We start from the raw sequence: 21,626 nt of genomic DNA, 5'->3' as shown, positions 1-21,626 counted from the left end.
CCTCTCACTGCTTTGTTTCCTGTGGCTTTAGTGAATACACCCTTTTTTAATATCCTTACCAACCCTTCCGCTCCTTTTTCATAGTTGAACTCCTCAGGATATATGAATGTGAGGAAATACATGTGACAAAATGTGTTTACAAAGATTTTCCAAACACAGCCCTGTCTAGTCAAAAGGATAAAATGCAGGCTGTTAGAGATGTTTGAGAAGAAACCTTAAAGGCACTTGTCCTCTTTCCTTTAAAGTCCCACTGCCCTACCAGTTTCCAGGAAGGTCAGATCTTCCTTGTTACACTGAGCCCCAATGCAAACATCTCTCCCTTAATTTTGGTGCTAGAGTGGTCAAAGAGAGCAGGTATTTGCTTTAGTCCCTACCAAAGAGAGCAGATACTTGCTTTAGAACCTACCAGAGACCTGATTTGCTTTATCATCTACCTGTCACTTCTAAGTCATCAGGTCACTTCTAAGTGACTTCATTGGTGCAACAGTTTTTTCCAGGACCATGAAACTGTCTTTGAGAGGAGCTAGCTCAGTGTCTTAAAGTGTTTAAAGGACAGTGTCTGCCGCTATATGTGCTATAACTTTGAATCTACTTCAGCTTTTAAAACTTAAGTTCAGCTTAGGGGACAGCAAGGCAAAATAGCACGTTCAGAAGTGAATTGTCAGTTTGGGAAAGGTATATAAAAAGAATACAGAACTTCACCATCCAGAACTAGGGTGTTTTTATTTTTTCCTTAAAAAAAACCCTTTCCTGCTTGCTGATTTCTGATATATGGCATAGGTGTTTGGGTTTTGAAAAACTCTACCAGGACCATGAGGTGCAAATTCTGTTTTCTTTTGTGAAGAAAGCTAGAGAATCACTGAGGCTGCAGGCATGGGTGAGGAGTAAAATGTGCCAGGAGACAGTGGAAAAGTGATCAAATGTGTCTGAAATGAGAGGATTGAAAGTATTGAATTGAGGAAAAATTGGATGTAAAGGTTGAGTACTAAAGGTCTGATATAGACCAAAGTAATATTTGTGGCTCTTGAGTGATGATGCTGCAGGACTCAGAGTGTTTGAAGAAGAGTAGGAAGTAGCTTGGATGCAGGAGGTAGCAACAGCATTATGAGAAAAGGAAGGAAGAAGTGTCTGAAAGGCAGCACTTAGCAGGTAGAAGGGTTTGCAAAACCACCTGTGTGACAGGAGAGTTGTCCAACTGTTCACTGCATAGTGACAGTAAGGATCCAGCTCTCATATGCCCTGATCTCTAGTTTAAATGAGATTTAGGACATTAAGTCACTACAAATAGAGGCACACTATGTAATGTTTGTATTTTTTGTAGTCTGTCTTGCCCTGGCTGTGCATTTTACCTGCCAACTTTTAGATTTTATTTCTGAACATTAAATTTCACTGAAGTCAAGAGGTATTTTTAAAGAACTGACACATGTTGGTGTAAAATAACCAGTGTACAAAGTCTCTTGTTTAAGGATATGGTAACATTATCTTTGCCATTATGTGTGTTAACAGAGCATTCAATCTAGTGATGATACTAGTTTGAAAACAATAAGAAAATTGCAGTACTTTTTATCACTGCTTGTTCCGCCTGCCCTGTGTTTATTCCTACATCTGTACATGGAACAGTGTGAGTAGTACTGCCCATTTGGGAAAAAAAAAAAGCTATGGGTAGTGTGAACAAAATTTGAGATGGTATAATGATGTTTTATTGGCATCCATTAGCACTCACATGCATTATGCTTTTGTAGGTTTAATGTTATCAAGAAGTGCAGCAACCTTAATAAAACTTTCATGCCGAACTGCAGTATAATGCACAGGCATGAATATGTTTATTAGTTGAGAATGTATGTCATTGTTATAGGAGCCTGTATTCCCTTTGTTTGAAATATTCCCCATTTATTTAAGAAACCCTCTCTAATTGGTGTTTGTCTGGCATAAAACCACAGAAGTAAAAATACTTTCAAGTGCAAATCTATCTTTTATGCATGGATGTAAAAGTTATACATAATGCATTTTTAACTTAAATTGATTTGCTGCTATACTAAAAATATATTAAGCTCTTTGTTAGCAGTAGAAACTGCACACTTGATATAGAACATCATTCTTGTCAGGGAAGAGAATTCAAGTTGAAGTTTGGGGTTCTGTATCAGAATTTTCCACTCTTGATTAGGCAAGTAAGAGTTGTAAAACGTGCCACCTTGACCAGTGTTGTATTACACAATATTTGGAAGTTGACCGTCATGGTCCCCACCATCAAAGTTGATCACAAGGAGTATGTAATTACTTCATTAATTAAAATTATTTCTTGCCAGCTTTTGAATATTTACAGTATCTTTCTCTTTTTTTTTTTTTTTTTTCCCTTAATTGGCTGTCACTACCCTTCACTTCTTTTCAGTTTGTTGCATACCTTGAACTTAATTAATATTCTTTAGGGTCAGAAACGGCATTTTCCATCTTCTTAAGTTTAAATCTCCTTTGGATTCAGCTCCCTTATGTGATCTGGCCAATACATAAGATTTTTTTGTTCCTGGCCAACTGATGTGAAATCATTGCCAGTTGGATTGTACTTTTGAGATATGTTTCTCTGTTAGTATGAAGTATGAGAACTTGTGTGAGAGATTTCAAGAACATTTATGTGGAACACGATGGTACAATAATATGCATGGTATAGCTTTTGTAGTTGTTCTTCATCAACTGGATTTCCTTCTCTTGTTGAATGCACTTTATCAACTGGAGAAATCCCCAAGCTTTTGATAACAAATTCCTGATGGCTTCTAAATATCCCTGTTCTTTATATGCTGTATTCTTTCAAAGCCCCTTCATGTGGAGGCTGATTGACTATATGCTGATTCATATTTAGTTTCTCTTCTGGTATGTTTTTAATGTTTTTATCTTCTTAATGCATTTATCTTTCAGATCATTTTCATGTGTTTTTTTTAATACATCCACCTACCTTTTCACTGAATCACAAGACACCTCTTCAAGCTGGACTGGAGCTTATCCCATTATTTTTCTTATATATTTTGCCTTGGTTAGTTGAATGGCCCTTAGGGGTGGGGGGAGCAATTTCAGGGTATATTGTGGAATTCTGGTGAAGGAAGTGAACCGAAGTAGGAGCATCACATGTACATTTATGCTCCAAGTTTCCAAAACTGATCATTCCTTTCTCAGCATGATGCCCTGCACGTAGAGATAAAACAGTAACTGGAAGGAAGTAATGGCAGGTACAACTGAAAAACAAGGGAGGTCTTATTTTCTCATAGGATGTACGAACTTGTGTGTCACTGTTTCACATCCAAAAACTTCTTTAAAAAGGAACAACTACATAAATATCTATTAACAGTATGTGAAGTCACACTGACAAATATGATGCAAGCAAGTTTCATGATTTGGGATTCAGTAGAGGATATTCACTCCATTGCACTGCACATTCCCTAAGGCAACTAGGTTAGAAGCACAAGGGAACTTACAGCTAAATGCAGTAAGAGGCCATGGCTAGAAAATGACAGGAACTATTTTTGTGGAAGGTAACAGAAAATGCTTGTCAGCACAGTTGTCAGGGATATATGGTATAACATACCTGCCAAAACATCTCTTTGCCGACTCAGTGATGTTCCACAAATAATATTAATAGTTTTCTTTATTCACCATACATTTTTGATCTCTGCAGTAGTAGTCAAGTGGGAGAACAATTTTGGTTTTCTTATGTGTACAGCAAATAATCTGAACTTGATTTGGATGCTGTGTGGTATAATCACTTACTTTTGATTATCATAATTCCAACATTGTGTGCCCAGGTCATCGGATAAGGTACTTGCTACCTTTTTAAACCATCACCGTAAAAAATTCTTTTGTGAGTTTTGCACATATTCAGTTTTAGAATTAAATAATTTAATCATATCAAAAAGATGTTGCCATTAGGAACCATTCATATGTTGCCCAGGATTTTGGAAAAAAATTCTGACAGGAGTTTGGCTTTTTGGTGGATGGGAAAATACTTTTCTGAAAGACCTGGGTTCTACAGAGTTCCAATTTCTTTGTTGGAATGTAAGCAGAGAAACTTTAGGGTAGCACAAATAAAGGATGTTATCAGAAAGGACAAGGAGTCTAAGATACACAATGAGTGATAGATATTTGTGGCTATTTCTCCTGTTGTGGCACTCTTCCTTTAAATAAATCGAGCAAAGGCAGGGTCTCAGATTATGTAATTGTTCAGAGCTGTTCTTCCTTTATGACAAGTATAACTGATACAGTATATAAGTAATTATGCTTAGATCTTCTAAATTCTTTTTTCTGGAGTAAAATCAAGGCTAAAGATAACAGGTTCATTTTTCATGTGTTCATTTCTCATGCGTTCTATTAAGTAGATGGTAGACGAATAACACTGAAACCATATTCAAGACTTCTGCTTAGAAAACATTTTCTGTTCTCTCATCTTCTAACAAATCCATTAACCATATTTGAGCATTCCTCTTTACTCCCTGTTTGGTTCTGGTTTCCTTGCTTCCTAAGTTTTCTTTGACTGGCTTCCTAGCTCATTCTTCTCCAACTGTAACTCCACCTTGTTCTTCAGATATCAAGATAGGGATACCTGTAGCTAATTTTTAACTATTAACTCCTGCTGTTATTCCATTGTGAATAAGAAAGGGATGTAAATACAATGCATTTATAAACTGTCAGTGCATTATACCCTCCTAGTTTCCTGGAATGTTCCCTACACAGCACCCTTTTTCCTTCATTGCATTATCTTGATTTCTTTATTTGTCATCTTCAGAGTGTTCCGATACCCTCAAGTTTTTCAGGTAACATTTTGCCCATAACTACTTGGTGTTGCTCCTGCCTCATCTCTTAATCCACGTATTTAGCTTGTGTTGTGGTATAGATACTTTTGATTTAGATTACATACACACATTTTTCATCATAATCTTTTCTACTTACCAGTGTTCATCTGTGATGGGGTTCTTGTGTTAGCTGAGTTTCTGAAAAACAAGGAGTGTATAATCCATGCCATTTTCTGAATTGTAACTTCTAGATCATCCTACAGTTGACCAGAGAAAGATAAGGATATACCTGAATTCCTTTCGGTGGTATTTGCCATGAAAAAGATATGGGTTTTTATTCTTGCTGTTCCTTGTCTTCTTGGTAATACCCTGTTTAAGTCCCAGAACAGATGTAGTATAGTTTGTGCAATACTCATGTAATTCTGATTCATCTCTCGAGAAACATTCAAGTTGCACTCCGCAGTGTTCCTGTAGAAAACATGCAGTTGTGTATATTAACTGTGCCACGGATGTAAAGCAAGATTTAAACTTAGACTATCTCCTTTAAGTTATATGTGCAAGCATTTAGAACTCATTGCTCACAGTGTACGCATTATGTATGTATTTATATCTTTTGAAGGAGGAAAGACTAAATAATATTAGTTATATGCACCTGTAATATCTCCAGTCTCATTTCTAACTGAATCCTAAACCTTCAAAAGAACTTGAGCAGCCACAATTGGTGAGTAATGCGAGAAAAAGTTGCAATGTATATTGCTGTAACAACTTTGCCTCAAGTTTCTGTGTTATGTAGCACTTTTCTTAGTGCCCTAGTTCCATGTCATTATGTGAGATTATAAGCATTTATTTTTCCCTATTTCTCATTTTCCAAACAGACCTAAATTTATTATTCATTTTAAAAGTTTCAAATTGATAAAAAGACTTGCAGTTCTACTAGATTATGTCTTATCTGGGATGGTAGTACCTAACCAGGATGTTGGGGAAAGCATCTTTGGTCTAACTCACAATGTTTTTTGTTCAGATAAGGATCTTTTTCCAAATGGAGGTGCACTGTGTTTTCTTAATAAGGGAATACATAGCTACTACGTAGTAACTCAGTTACAACTGCGTGCATTTTAACTGATTGTGTCTTCTTCAGAAGACATAGTTTATTTAAGAATGATGGTTTCTTCTTGGTCTGTATACTAGAATTGACTGGAGATTTTCATGGAGTCCCATGATAACGGTAGTGTGGGTGTTTCACTTGAGAGTTCAAATTGGATGCTATTTTAATGCCATAAGACCAGGGAAGGAAAGCAACAATTAACATAAATGTTTCCAGTGTATTTTGCTAACGGACATCCTATCAAAGCTAAATACCTCAATTGTTAAGATACTGTTTAGTTGCATTGTTTTCTTGAGAATCAAACACCACTAAAAAACCAAAACACTCAGTTGACTGTTTTTTTTGAAGAGGAATTTCTCTGTTTTGTGTGGGTCAGGTAAAGACATACAGGACAATTTAACTTGGGCCTTGCTACTGTGCTCCAGAGAGCATAAAGCATAGTTGAATTTCTATGGTTCATTCAATCTTTTGCTTCCTTGCTGACATTTCTTAAAGACTGTTATTTTGATTTGAAAATGTTCACCTCAGTTGTGTGGGATTTTGTTTTACTTAAGATAATAAAAACTTTCAGTTCAGTCTTGGCTCAGACGAGTAGGATGTCACTAAAGTAATTCTTCATTGTCTTGCTCTCTACTTCAAATGACACATGTTCACTTTATTGGTAAAAGAGGTATATTTAACAGATTAAGAAATTCTGAAAAGAACTTTTGTTGTAAATTAATGTTTTATTTTACATGCTTCTAAAAATATGAAGCCTTTTGAGCAGCTACCTCATTTGTTTCTTCCATCCTCTGCATCATCTAGGAAAAAACATATATGATAAAGGAAAAGTAATCAGATAGGAGATGTTGGGGGTCATATACACAGGGTATGTAAATAAAAATGTTAGGTTGGTCTGGCATTAAAATTTTCTGGTTGGGCAGCATAATTTTTAACTGGGAATCTTGATAGCAGTGGCTAAAATCTCTAGGCCTGGGTCAATAGGAATCTGTATTGTATTCTGTCAGGTATCAGTCTTGATACTTGCAGGCTCCCAGTTACAGCATACTCTGTTCCTAAGATTTGTAGAAGGTATGGGGGCGGGGAGGGGAGGGGTCTTGAGTTAGAGTTTTAGAATTTCATTACTCTTAATATCTAAATCAGATAAGTAACATGTATTCTTTCAAAGATGTTAGCGAATTCAGCATGTAACATATGTGCCAGATTGGTAATATATGAGAAAGAAGTGATCAACGAAGCAAGTTTAAAATGCCATGATAAAGTGTCATTTATTCCAGAAATTAGAGTCTGTGTCTTTGTCCTCTAGAGGTGTCTCAGAGAGTCAAATTGATGTCTTGCATGTACTGCTAACTGATTGTGTGGAAATTTTTTTAAGTTCACTTTTTCTTTATTCTTCTGTCTTTTTTACCCATCTTCCCCCATTGTAGCAAATTAGACGGCCGGATGAAAGCAAAGGAGTTGCTAGTAGAGTTGGATCCCTCAAAGTAAATATGTTTCTAACATTTATTTTGCAAGTTTTCTTCTATAGCCTACACTTTTCCTTTTGAAGGGGGAGGTGTGGGGAGGGAGGGAAGGGGCTTTTCCATTTCTCACCATCAACATCATTTTTATTTCAGTATTCTTATTGCTGTTGGGTCACATTTTGTTTGTTTCTGTGCTACACATAGAACAACCTGTTGAAGGCAGGCTGCCAGTTAGGTAGCTGTGGATGTCACTAGAAGCAAGACATAGTAACCAGCTTTTTTAAGTGCCTGTAATTTGGTGATCATGATTAAACCACTTCTCTGATCTGGCTGTTACATGGAGAAGTGATTTACTCATCTTCAAACTACTGCTTCCCATCTTGAAACATAATTAAACTTCTATTGTGCACACTTTTTGCATTTAATTCTGCAAAAGACCGTTACAAGCAAGTTGAATATTTCACATATATATATATGTATATATAGCCTTTAAATTAGAAAAAAAAAAATCAAAGTAGATAAAGATCAAATGGAAGATATTCACGGGAGACTAGTAAGAATGGAGACACAGTTTTGCTGGTAGTATCTTCTGCCTTTTAATGTTTATATAAACATACACAGATGTTTAGATTGCTTAACAGAGCAGGCAGATATCTAAACCAGTACCCACCATACACAGTGTTAGACCTGATAAGTGGTTTTGAGCCAAGATGCTGATCATATGCAGTCCAAGCCATTTTGATCTCAAGAGTTGCCTCTATTTCAGCTATCCAATTTTTCACTTTTTTTCCTACTTTATTTCCTTTTAGCACCTTCTCAGCCACTAATTATTTCTTTTTTCTTCTGCATTCTCCTTGCCTTTCCTGTCTTCTTGGTTTATTATCTCTTTGGTTTTGGTTTTGTATGTAAGTGTGTTGCATTTGTTCCAGGACAAGCCACCCTCTCTGTTCTCTAACACTGTTCTACAGCTGCTCTTTGTGAAAATGTTATTTCACTGAGCACAAAGAAGGGGAGGGAAAGGATTAATTATACACCTCTTTCCAGTAATGCCTCCATTTAAATTGATCTTAGCAAAGAAAAAGAACCAGTTGCTACTTGTTTATACAAGTTCTAGCTAGAAGCATCTGTAGCATTCCTCACTGTCTGTGAGGCTTTATCTTTTCATCTTGCGTTTTGGGAAGATGTTTTAATTACAGTGTAGATGAGAAGAGCAGTGTACATGAATGAGGCTCCGTTTCAGTGGGAGACATTCAGGACCACTGAATTCACATGAATAAAAATAGAAGACAGCCACAGTTTCTGTGCTGTTTTTGAAAATTCTGTTTGTGATTGCAGTGACCCGAGCATTTTAAGGCATGGGTCATCACATACAAATCTAGAGGTATAATGCATGCACATATGCAGAAGATGTAGCTTATTTAGATGGTGGGTTTCACCTGTTATTATGAAGACCCAATGATTTCATCAGTTGATTTCAAATGAGCTTCCTCTCCCATGATGAAGCTCATTTTGGATTAGTATTTCTTTATCTGATTTAGTTCCATAATCTTAAATATATATATAGATAGAAATCTTCCTTCTAGAGAATGGGAAATCAGAATTGAGGTTCCCAAACATAAAAAAATACCTCTAAAAATTCCTTTTATGGAAACAAATTCTATAACACAGCCTCATTAATTAATAAACAAATAAATAAATCAATGTAGCAGAGATTCTGTAGCTTTAGAATTATAATTCCTTTGATTTTTTTTTTCTTTTTTTTTTTTCCCTGTAGTGAAAAAGAGCCATGTTAAGCAAAGGTATCTTGTTTCCAGATTCCAGGTTTGCTGAGCCTTATATGTCTATGTTGTTCAAAGCACTTTGATGTCTTGAAATGTTTTGGCAGAGGCAGTGAGAAATGCATTATGTTATGGTTTATTAAAAACAAAATAAAACAAAACACAAAAACAAAGAGCAAAAGAAAAATGAAGGGAAAAAAAAGCTGTGACAAGAGAACAGGTTGCTTTTTCAATTCATTTTCTGATGTTTACATGTAGCTCCATCGAAAGCTGGAGGAGCTCAGAGATCACCCAGAAGGCAATGTCAAAGGAGGCTCTCTCCGAGTAAATGTACGATTTCACTCGGTGATCTGGGGTTTTTTTTAAACTCCTGCTGGCTGGTAACACCAAATCTGATTGGTTTGTCCTCTCATCCCCATCCTTTTCCTTTCTCTCTCTATTTCTTTCTTTGTGTTTTCTTTCTTTTCTAGCTGGGGTTTCATTTCAATGTATGTGCGAAACCTGACCTGATTGATGGAGTTTGTTGTAGAGAACATCCTACTGCATTGTAATGAATGCTAATCAAACTGCTTGACTTTACAGAAACTAAAAAAAATCCCTTTCCAAAATTGAAGTTCCATATCTAAAAGTTTCCTGAATATTAAACTTAGCAATGAACAAACCATATACCCTTAACTTAAAGAATAAAAATACCTTCTGCCAGTGATTGATAGTCTTACCTGAACCAAAATCTATGGCTGATATAAGGTAACCCAAAAGCATCTAGGTTCACATGTACCTCTGTCTTTGCCATTGATCTTTAAGGGTCCCTATTTGATCTCACAAAATAGGTCAATATTTTGTTGAATGACAGCTATTCAAATTTTACTGCTTATTTTTTTCAGCAGATTAATGCAAAAATACAGCAGCATGTATCTTCTGTGTCACATTTGTTCTTTAATGAAAAAAAATTTTGAAAAAAGAATTAGGGTCTAGTATATCAGTCATGATACCCTATAAAGTCACCCAATTTTCACAGAAATATTTAATATGGCAAGTCAAATCCAACTTGACAGTACAGACAGCAGTACCTCTTGTTTATTATTTCACCTCATAAATTAAGAACAGCTTTACGGCAATTCTATATAAAAGTGTTTTTAAGGCACGTCATTTTGCATATAATGAAAATCAGGAAAAAGTTTGTAGCAGAGTAAATATGAAAGTTGATAACACTTTATCCCTTTGCACATCTGTCCACTGAAGAGTCTCTCAGTAATTTCTTTAGATTCGTGTCCTCTTTGTCTTCCATACACTATGATTGTTGTCATTCTCAAAACTATCATTCTAACACATAATCCATTAAGATTACACAGTGCAAGATAATTTTTGTAATGAAAATGATTTCATAATTTTGGCCCCTTTTGGGTGCTTTTGCATCTACAGCTTGGTATCTGACATACAGTTGATTACTGCTTATTGTCAAGTAGAAATTCTTGAGCTGATAATCTTTTTCAGGTCCAATACAAGGAAACTGAGCCGCTAATATTTTGCAGTTTTCTGTAAAATAAATTTGATTAATGGACAGTATCTTTTTCCTGGAAAATCTTTTAGGAATCAAGTTTTGAGGGGAATAAATGTCGTATTTTAGATTAGACAAAACAAGTTATTTTAAATTACCTATTCTTAAATTCCCAATTTAGTACTTAAAAAAAAATGTTAAGCCAGAAAAAAAAAAACCCACTATGAAACATGGCACTACAAAAAAAGTTGTTCTAACCATACATTATGTCACAGAATGTCACATGGGGAAAGATTTCAAACTAAAAGCTGTGACTACATTAGCCATGGCAGCATGATGATATGAGTTGTCATGAAATTGTCCTGTTCCTCTGTGCCACTTTATATGTTATTTCATCACCATACCCTCCATGATGGAAGTCAGGCAGTTTGTATGGAATGTAAGTAAGTAAATACTCCATGTATTCTGCATATGCCTTTAAGTTTCCTAAAACAAGCAGAACACATTGCTAAAATTTGCTGCTTTGTCACTGCTGCTCTGATTCATGCAGTGATAATGGATATTCTAGATTAGAGCATTTTAAAAGACAATACACAAATGACTGATCAAAGAGAAGAAATAGTGAACAATTGGAGGGGGAAAAAAAAGAGGGATCTGTTAATAGTTGATTTTTAAACCAATTTTAATTTTTTCCGTACTGCTTTTGGAAAGGGTTTTGGATGTAGGTTTTTGATACTCCTACAATGTGGCAAAAGTGTTGAATGGTATGGGAGGGGGAGCATGTAGTATCTGATGGCCAGCCCCATAAGTTAAAATGAAATGCTGTTTTACAGTACCATTAAGGTGGAACCTTTATTCCAGAGTGAATTTCAAAGACATTCTTTCCAGATTAAATTCAGAAGTCATTGGAAATATGTAGAAAACACTGGAATTCTGCAGAATATCACAGATGCCACCAAAAGTTTAGGAAGCTTGCCAGATATCTGAAATAAAATTGCACTGAAAACATGCATGAAAATTTAATTAGTTAAGGAATTTTGGGGGTTGAGTAGTTTTCTTTTAATATCAGCAGTAATGCATAGCCGTTTACGAGAAAGTTATGCTGACCTAAGGTTTGGTTTTGCATTTCCTCTTGAGAAGTTCATTCATCTTGCAGTTCTTTTCATGACTTGATTTTTTTGACCCCTTTCAGTGACCAGTTTGACACTGAACTGTTTAGAAAACTCAGTGTTCTGTCACTTGGACGTGGTAGGATTCCCCCACTGCTGAAATTAATGTAGCAGTAGCAAGTAAGCACAGTTGCTATTGACATAATCAGTGGCGAAAGAGTTGACTTGGTTATATTTTTATAATTCATAATACTTCCCAAAATTGATACGCTTCTGGAAGAGTGGAATTATTCTGAAATTCAACAGAACAATACTGCTTCAATCTGTGCTTTGAAGGTGGTGGGGTTTTTTTTGTTTTTTGGGGTTTTTTTAGATCTTTTGGCTTTTGCAGGTTTTTTGTTTGTTTGTTTGGGGTTTTTTGTAATTTTTTGCGTTTTATTTTTTTGTAATTGTACAGGCTGTGGATTTTAAATACAAGTTTAATTTCTACAGAAAAATATAATGGAAAGCCCATGAGGAAAAAAATTATATCCAAGTACAAAGTTCCCAAGTAATATGCCAAACAGTTTTTGTGGCTTTTAACCAGCATGGTTCCAAGTCAAAGATTCTGGTTTTTTTCAGTAAAAATTTTCTCAGACTTCATAGCAGTGGCCAGATACTTTCAAAAGATTATGTGAAATGGAACCAGAATTCTAATTTTTCATACAGACCTGTGTGTCTCAGAGTCTATGGTCTCCTGCATGCATTTTCTGTCTTACTTTAAGTACCTGCTTTCTTTGGCCATGAAGGATTAAATTTATATGACTCTTACTCTTGATTCTAACATTCACTCAGTGAAGATCTGAGTCAAGCCAGTAAGAATTGTTTGAAAACAAATTACTCTTGCAGCATTTGAACCAGGTTCTCATTTGGCGTAAATAGTTCTTTTAAAAGAATTCTCACAGTGGTGAATTTCTGTGACTGACAATTTGACCCCTTGCCCTGAATATTTGTGAGGGTAAAGAGTCCAAATACCAGCCTGTTAGCTTCACCCAGTATAATATGTAGGGGTTGTTAGGTAGCTTACAAAATAAGGAGAGCTGCTCCTCTCAACTGGATGAAACAGTCACTGAAGTTCATATATGACAACAAATTATAAGTAGAATAGGTAATAGATTGCAGAAACATCAAAGGAGCTTGGAAATGTATTGACATTTAATTATAATAACACAGAAACAGTACATTTACAAAATCCCAGAATCAGGCAGATGCTTAAAAATGGAGACCAGTAAGCAAAAAAGCAATGACATAGGGATGATCAGGAAATTATAAGTGTGAAGAAGATTAAACAATCACATTGTGTGATTTGTTAAAGATAAACAGCAATCCATATGCTGTGAGCATAATCCTTTCCTCGAGAACATTAGGTCAGTTTGGAACTACAGCACTTCAGTTTACCTTTGATTTCATCATTATGAAAAAATGAAACAGGTACATTGAGTACACGTATGAATAAGAAAGCAAGAATTTGAAGTAAGATTAGGAGATTAAGGGAAATTGTGTATGTGAGTTTTTGAGCATGGGAAGAAAAAATATGGCAACTGATATCTTATTGAGGGGAGTATTATTTGCTTCTATAGAACTGGAACTATGAAAAAGAAAATACAATATTGTTTAAAGCTATTAAATTCTAATTGGGATAAGATTGACATTAAATTTTTCCATTATTAATGAAAATATGGATAATTAGATTATAGAATACTTTGACGAGGAAAGTGATAGCATTCTACTTAGAGTAGTTGCCTAAGAGAAGATTAAAGTGCACAAATATCTAGCATGCCCCTTGTAAGTTGGTGTGAGGAGTAGACAATGTGAACCAAGTTACTAAGATTTTTGTGGAGTATAGTTCCAAACCTTCTGGTCATTATTGTTTCTGTGTATCTGGTTGCTGGTATGTAAGAACTGATGCTGTGATGATTTTTGCTAATCATGCATTGTTTGGATCCTCACCTGCAAAACGAGGCTAGTGTTTCTTTCCATGCTGTTGAAAGACAAACCATGGGAACAATGGCTGGACATTATTTATTTATGAAAATCTTAATTAGAGCCTCATCCAAAAGTCTTAGGTGAACTGCTGCACCCCTATTCTGAGCAAAAGCACAGCTTACCTTTCTTAGAAAGATTTCAAAGCTGTATTTCTAGAAACAGTTTTTGCTTTGTTAGAAGTGGATTTTACTTTTTTCTTTTTTTCTATAATTATAAAACAGACTGTTTGATAACACCTGTTGTTGACTTCTTAAATCTGTGTTCTTCAGTCTTGCTCTTTTTCTGAAGTAATTTTCTATTTTTGTCTTAATCCTTCTGCAGCTTAAACTTAGTTTAAGAAAACATTTCATCAGTTGAAGAAAATGCGAGTATGTGTGAATATTTAAGATGACATGAAGTGATTCAAATTTCCTTAGTAATGTTATCTAGAAGAGCAAATAAAATACAGAATGCTAAAGAGGAGCAAAATTATTTTTGGAGTATTAAAATGTTTCAAGGAAGGAAAAAAAAAGTTGTATATTTAATGGAGACATAAATTAACACAGACCAGTGTGACTATAGAAATTTCCTGGAAGTGATATTTTATATTTCAATGAAAAAAATATGAAATACACATTTGAAACTGAAAAATATTCTTGAAAGACTTCTTACGAGTTCTATGTTCTCTGCTCAGCCCATCATGTCCCTAAGCCAGCAAGTGGTCACTAATAACCTGTGGGGAAATCCTTGCTGGATTCATCTTTACCGTGAATGTATCCAAACTGTCCAGTTTGTTAAGTCTAAGGAAGTTTTGCTCAGGCTTCTGGTAATTCATTTTTTCATCCCTAGAAAAAAATCAAGACGTGATTTTTACTACATTTATAAGAACCATTGTTTTGGTTTGGTTTTTTTTTTTTTTTTTTTTAAATTTCATTTATTAGGCTGCTTTTACTCCTCCAGGCAGTGAAACGTGAAATATTTTCACTCAAAGACTTTTCTATAAATTACTGGCAGGACCTTTTTTAATACTCGAGTTTTGTCTGAGTGATTAATAGTTTAGAGTTATACATACAGTTTGTACATACTAACATGTACAAACAAAATGTGTCTTAAGCAATTGCTGTAACTGTAGGTTTCCAATTAACTTGTGTTAGCTTGCACTGAAAGCTCTTTGACAGTGGACAGAGTCCCTCAAGAATCACACACATTACGTTGCTTAGGGGCATAATCTGCAGATTTCTACTGACCTATTAGTCATTGAACTTCGCAAGTTATTCTGGTTTTTGGGGTAGTGAGATTGAAGAAAAATCTCCCTTGTCAAAATGCTGGTTCTGAGTATGTTAACACACAAAGATATTCAGAGCCTCTTAGGTGTTTACACCCATAATAAGATTGTATACTTTGCAGAGTTAGAATAAAACTTATACTTCTAAATGAAACAGATAAGTTTCCTAGAGTACCTTATTGTCCTAAAGATACTGTTGTCATATACCTAGAGGACCAAGAATTTATATTTATTTTCAGATTCATCATTAGTTATTTTCAAATAGAGTACTTTTTTTTTTTTCCTTTTAAGAAGCTTCCACCTTAAAAGGCATAAATTTGAAGTTTCTGAAATAGCTGGTCATGGAAACTTTATGAACCCCCTGCCACTATCTCAGTGCTGGAACCACCTATACAGAAAACTTTGAGACCCTGACTGTGCCACCATTTCTTTTTTAACAATGTTTTCTTTTCCCCACTGCACAACCAGGCTCGACTCCCTTCGTGCTCATCCACCTATAGTGTTTCTGAGGTATACTTTGCACGTGTTCTCTCACACAGTCGACCTGCTCACCCATCACACTTTTTTTTTATTTTGTTTACTTTTTTCTCTTTTTTTTTTTTGCATTGCACTGTGCACAAGTGGGGAAAAATCAGCTGGGGGGCAGATTTTGCATGATCAATCTGCAACCATGTTCAGCGTGGTTTTAAAATCACTGTACCAGTCTGGGACCACCATGATGTATAGTCCAGTAACTAGGCAACTACTACATAGCATTATAAGCATAAATTATATGATAAAAACATCCTTAGTTATCTCTTACATTAACAAAAAATAACACATTTACAGATATCCGGGCTGCAAAATGCTTGTCATTCTGAGACATTTTTGGACAGTGAAACTGGAAGGACTCTAAAGATGGCTATCAGCTTATGATTGCTTATTACCTGTCTAGATGTAGGTGGGCTTATGCTACCTGAAATTCATTATTAATTCCCAAAATTCTGGCTTGAGTCACTACCTGCCAAAATGCATGTACCATTTTAAATACTTCTGTATCAGCTTCATGATAGTCTTCTATGATGAGGTATAGTACCATCTTAAGAAGGATTGAAAATGAAAATGCTTTCAGTTTTAATTAGAATGGGGAATAAAGAAGAAATACCTTAAGATAAACTAGAATTTGCAACATCAGGGGATTAAAAAAAGTTTATAAAAGACTGTAAAATTAATTACATGGCCTGCTGTGTGAAGATTAGGTTTCAGCATATTCTTATAATTGATAAATGGATGAGTATCAAAAAGATGGACTTAAGGATTCCTGCTGTACTGAATCAGTCCTGAGCACATACAATTACTTATTCTGTATTTTAAAAGAATCCCTTAAAGGTGACAAGATCCCATAAGAAGTTAACAGTTTGCTCTATCTCACACTGTGGGCTAGGTTCTAAACCTGATCTGAATGTTCTATTCATGAGCATTATAAAAAATGCAAACATAAAGAGCTCACCTACTCAATTACTTTGTCCCTGAGCAGAAAGACCTGTACCTTGCTGATTGTGTGTGGAATTTGTTCTCAAAAGTTTCAGCTTCTCAAGCAATCATTCCTAGTGTTTCCTTATCCTTAGTAATAAGTTTTTCATAGTTTCAGTTTATGAATAGGCAAAAGATGTAATAGAACAGTTCTTAAGAAGAAAGAGGCTTACCAGTTTTTCTGTCACAGATCTGTATAGATCAATATACAGAAGTCTGGCTCTACTGGGAGACAAGTAGTTTTAAAATAATCCAGTATGTGTTCTTAAAAGCGCCTGATACGTATTCTGCAGTTCATTGTGCCTCATCACTGTATTATATGAAAGCCTTAGTTTTTACCATGATTATCATCAAAACACTAATATGGAATAAATAAGTTACACTATACTCACGTGCAGACAAAGCCACTTTTTTCTAAGCTAGTACCAGCACAAGAAATTAAGTTTAGTGCTTATGGGTGCCAGGCAGAAGCCATCCTCACTCTGCTCTTCTGAATATCTGTATGAAATTAGGAAAAAGGAGTGGATCTACAGGGATTTTATAGTTCATATCAGCAAAATTATGAACATGCTCTTACACATGATGAAGTCAATAAGTCACTTAGTCCTGGGGTGACTTTATGATGTGGACTTGTATCCCCATTTGTCTGTTTAGCCCAGAAATAAGTTTTGCACCTTTAAACTGGTTCCAAGAGTGAAGTGAGGGGAGAAGAAGCATGCAGTTTTTTCTCCCAAAAAGATGGGGGAATGGCTGCTGAGTTTTGCCCTTTAGGAAACATCCCTTTGGAAGTTCCTTTCCAAATTTGTCCCAAACCAGGACACACTTTCAGGGAAATTGGAGTCTTCTTGCTTTGCCTGCAACTTCAGCCATTTGTCCTTCACTTTATGGATGGATCACTGTCTTCAGAAGAAATACAAACCAACGTAGTGCAGCTGGTGACTGGTCAACATGTATGGGTCTCCTGCTTGATCAGATTCCAAAGATTTTTGGCCTTCTCCAAAACAATCACTGCTTTGCAATTGGTGCTGAAGAATCTGCTATCTGAAGTATCAAGGTGGCACTGCAAGACTGTGCAAAGAATTCATCCTTTATACGCTGTCCAAAGGCAAGATCTTCATATCTAAACTGCAAATAGCCTGGCTCTCTGCTGAACCAGATCTTGTGATGCAGTAGCTGATCAGAATTTCACGCTCACAAAACACACGGTACAAGATATAAAAAGCACAAGGTGTAAAAAAATATGGATACATTATTATCTGGTGGCAGACTACCACCCTGTGTGTTTTTCAGCAGAACATTTGAGGCACTGACAGATCCAAAGGAATAAATAATTTGAAACCGAAGATGTCTGTAGTGGCAGTTGTAACTATTTGAAGAGGCAGGAAGGGATTGGAAGTTCTCTGGGGTCCATTAAGGATTTGTAATCTAGTTTCTATCTTTCTAAGAGATTCTTCATTCCAAAATTCAGCTTAATGTCCGGATGCATGTCAAACAATGCTCAACATCATCTTCTATTATTTTGGATAATGGGAAAGGCTGCTGTGAGTAAACACTATCTTGACTTCTAAATTATAAGATAGAAAATCTCCCAAGTATTGTTAAATCTACTCCAGAAGCCTGTCAGTAATTTTGATCATGGGAAGAAAATTAATAACGTTGTATTACATGATGTCTTATACCCAGGGAGGAAAAAAGAACCACAATTCTGATAGAAGAAGGTTGTTTTTTGTGTCCACACATATTTCTGTGGTTCTTACCCAAAAAAAAAATTTTTTCTTAAGCTAATTCTTAAAGCACCAAGTTTATAGCTTCTTAATTTTCTGCATCTGAGTCATCTTCAGATAGCTTTGGACCTTCAGAGGATATCTGGAACAAAATGGCAAGAGAAATTAAATCAGTGCTGAGATTTCAGCTGAACCTGCCTTCTGACAAAGGTACAATGAAAGATGAAAGAGATAACCTCATATAAATGATTTCTGAAATCTCCTTTTAGGAAATAGATGTATTAGAGTCATTGAAAATTTTCATCACAATTATAATTGTTGAGAAAAGGTCTGGAATTGGATTAACTGGTACTTGTAGAACTCAAATTGTCAAAAAGGAAAGTCAGTCTACTATCAGGGATTTCCTGTCACATAGAAGGTCTTTGAAGAAGTAAAAAATTTTCCAGCAGAAGACAAACAGGACCTGTATATTTTACATTGTGAAGAATTTGAGGTAGAATTTGCTGCCTGTTTTTTTTTAAAGGAAACATCCTTGTAGAGGCCACCTTGTGTCTCAGAGTCCAATAATTATAAAAAGCTTCTTTTCATCTGTTCCTTTTTATTGTCAGCATGAGTGGAACGTGTATCCTGAGTGGAACTGCAAATGTGGTCAGCTGAGGCCTATTTGAGAGTAATGGGCAGAAAGATTTTAGAAACTTCTACTTACTTTTAGGTATAGAGAGGTTTGTTAGAGTTGCAAACATTATAGTATAGGAGTATTATACACCCTCTTAGCCCCAGTCAGCCCCTTAACAATTCCACTTGTCTGTAATGAGGTCTTGTCTTTAGTTCAATTCAGTGAAATTGAAGTGAATTTCTTTAAAAAGAAATTTCCTTGTGTCAAGAGAAATAAAACTTTAATTCTCTAAAATAGTATGATGATAAAATATAAGTTTATATTCTCTTTAAATCTCACAGTGTGCAATAAAGTTTTTCACCCTTGATGAAAACCAGTTAGCTTCATGGCTGTAATCTTTGTAGATATTAGCAGGTCTACTTAAAAAGTTTGTCAAAGAGTTAAATAATTAATTAGGACTTATAATGACTTAACAGATGTGCAGTATAGTATGTGTAGAATAGATAAATAATTTAGTTATCATTCACTTGTCACAAAACAGTTTATTTTTAAATAGTAGTAGTTCACTTAAGATAACAAGTCAGCTTCACTTAAAATTTTAGAACTACTCTGACATCAGCTTGTATCTTAAAAATACCATTTTCAATGTAAATTGAACCGATTATTCAATGAAGGTCCATAGTCTCCTAATTTATAAAATTACATTTAGGTAGTGTTATGCAGTGGCACCATTTTTTATTCTCATTTGTATCTCAAACTTTCTATTAGCAGCATCAGTTTCTTTCTCTCTCTCTCCCTGTCCTCTGGCTTTTGCATGCGCTGTGTGTTTGGCTAAAAGCGTAATGAAGGAAACCCTATCTGCTTGTTGGAAGGATAGTAGCAACAAAATGTTTACTGCAGTGCTACTCCCTGCTTTCCAAAGAATGAAGTTTTTCAAAGAGGAAGACACTCAGGTCCATAGCTTGTCATGTGTTTTATTTAGCCTCATTGAGTGGTTGGAACGTGATGTCTTTTATAGTGAAAGATCTGCAAAATACTGTGTTAGTTCTCTCTCCCACAAAGAATATTATTTCCATAAAGACAGGTTTGGAAAATGTATTGGCTGCATACTGATTGATGGGACTTAATTTTATACTTAGCATTGTTAATAACACAGCAGAGACCTTTATTATCTTATTGAGAGTCACCAGTACAGGGAGTTAAGGAGCAGTATTCAGAGAACAAGAGGAAATACTGTTTCCTGCAATAGGTAGTTGACTTCAGAAGACCATTCAGAGAGTGTATGAAGATTTTTAAGTGCTGTGATTTAAAGTATTTTATATAGTGTACATGACAAAATGTTGTAAATAACTGAATGTTGTTTTTCAGAATTAAAGCCAGAAGAGACCGGTTCTCTTTCTGCTTAGACTAGTTTGTAGTAGGCAGTGCTGAAAGACCAGGAACTACAACTCTAGCTTTTAGATATTTACCTGAATAGAACCTGAATTCAGTTTTAGGTGCAGGATGCTAAGTTCCCCATTGATATATGTTTTAAATCTACTCTGCATAGCCCAAATTGATTAAATCCAAGCAGATCACCGGTTCTTTTCTCTGATTTCATGTAGAAGTCCAGTAGATAGAGAACTTGGTTCTTATATCTGACATACAAAAATATACTGAGCTATTGAAGAGAAATTTCTGCATTAAGTTCAGATTCCCTATCTTGTTGCCTTATGAATGCCATATACTTTGTAGAGATGCTTTTTCAAATTTGAAATAATGTTTTTCCAATAAATAACACAACAGAGCCAATAACGATCCAATAATCATTTGGGGTTGTCCAGCTAGGTAGGCACAATCTACTCCTTGTTTTCTGTGGTTTTGATTTTTTTGCAGTTGCAAATAGAAAAGTAAGTTTTTAAGTAAAATTAGAATTTATAGGTATTTCTCTTTTGAACATGAGCAAGAACTCAGAGCTTTCTGTCTGGCAACTGCCATTTAAAGGATTGCATTTTGATTTGCTAGTAGTACCACCTTATGCTTAAGAAAAATTAATTAATTAAAATTCTTATTTTAGTGAAACACAGTTTCCTCAGTGCACGTTAAGATGCAAACATTAATGAAAAAGCAGTGATCTTGCTTATTCATAGGAGATAGTTTTGCTAGTGCTATCGTCATTCATGGTATTAGGATTCCTTTAGGATTAGGATTGTGAAACATCTCTAGCATTCTCTCTGTCATATGAGAATAGAGTATGGCAAAATTTTGAAGTTACTTCAGGAAGGACTGTCTTATTGCAATAATCTGATCAAAGTATACATTAATAACTTTGATTAATGACATCTTAGATTTTTTTTATTGTCTACAAAAATACAATTATTGCTATATTTGTATTTTAAATAGTATTTATCTTTATTCACCCATTACTGAATCTCAAATTAGATTCATTATTAGGTCATACATTCAAAATAGAAGCAAAATGCTGCTTAAACCAACAGCTTCTCTGTGCATGGTGCTTAGCTTTTGACTTCTGCCAAATAAAATTATCCCATCATATTAACATTTTGCACTTTCATTCTGTACTAATAAGTTCAATTCAAGCGCTAAGTTAATTAAAAACCAAACCAAAACAAAAACCCTATTTAACATTTGGGAAAGTGGTAAAAGATGGGGTTTTGAACAGCATCTCATTTAATGTTACAGATTTTGACTTAAACCTTATCTATTCAACTTAACAAAATTGTAATACTTTTTATTGATTTTTATGATAGTAAAATG

At 35.1% G+C, this 21,626-nt stretch overlaps 1 protein-coding gene across 18 annotated transcripts in view; it reads left to right on the top strand.

The window, feature by feature from the left end:
- The window catches only part of GPHN (gephyrin), a 275,747-nt gene that overhangs the window by 192,824 nt on the left and 61,297 nt on the right, over positions 1-21,626 (top strand). For 6 of the 18 annotated variants that reach the window (XM_040066708.1, XM_040066703.1, XM_040066706.1 and 3 more), the window contains one exon: positions 7,308-7,364. The exons of 7 other annotated variants lie outside the window; for them this stretch is intronic. In XM_040066708.1, coding sequence (XP_039922642.1) covers positions 7,308-7,364 — 57 coding nt within the window. Of the gene's footprint in view, positions 1-7,307; positions 7,365-9,379; positions 9,452-15,485; positions 15,528-21,626 lie in introns of all 18 variants that reach the window. 5 more of the 18 variants (XM_040066705.1, XM_040066698.1, XM_040066696.1 and 2 more) reach the window with 2 other exon arrangements.

The sequence above is a fragment of the Hirundo rustica genome, chromosome 6 (genome assembly GCF_015227805.2).
Source record: "Hirundo rustica isolate bHirRus1 chromosome 6, bHirRus1.pri.v3, whole genome shotgun sequence".
Taxonomy (NCBI): Eukaryota; Metazoa; Chordata; class Aves; order Passeriformes; family Hirundinidae; genus Hirundo; species Hirundo rustica.
Note: the sequence above shows the minus strand (reverse complement) of the source record. Positions and strands in the feature narration are given on the sequence as shown.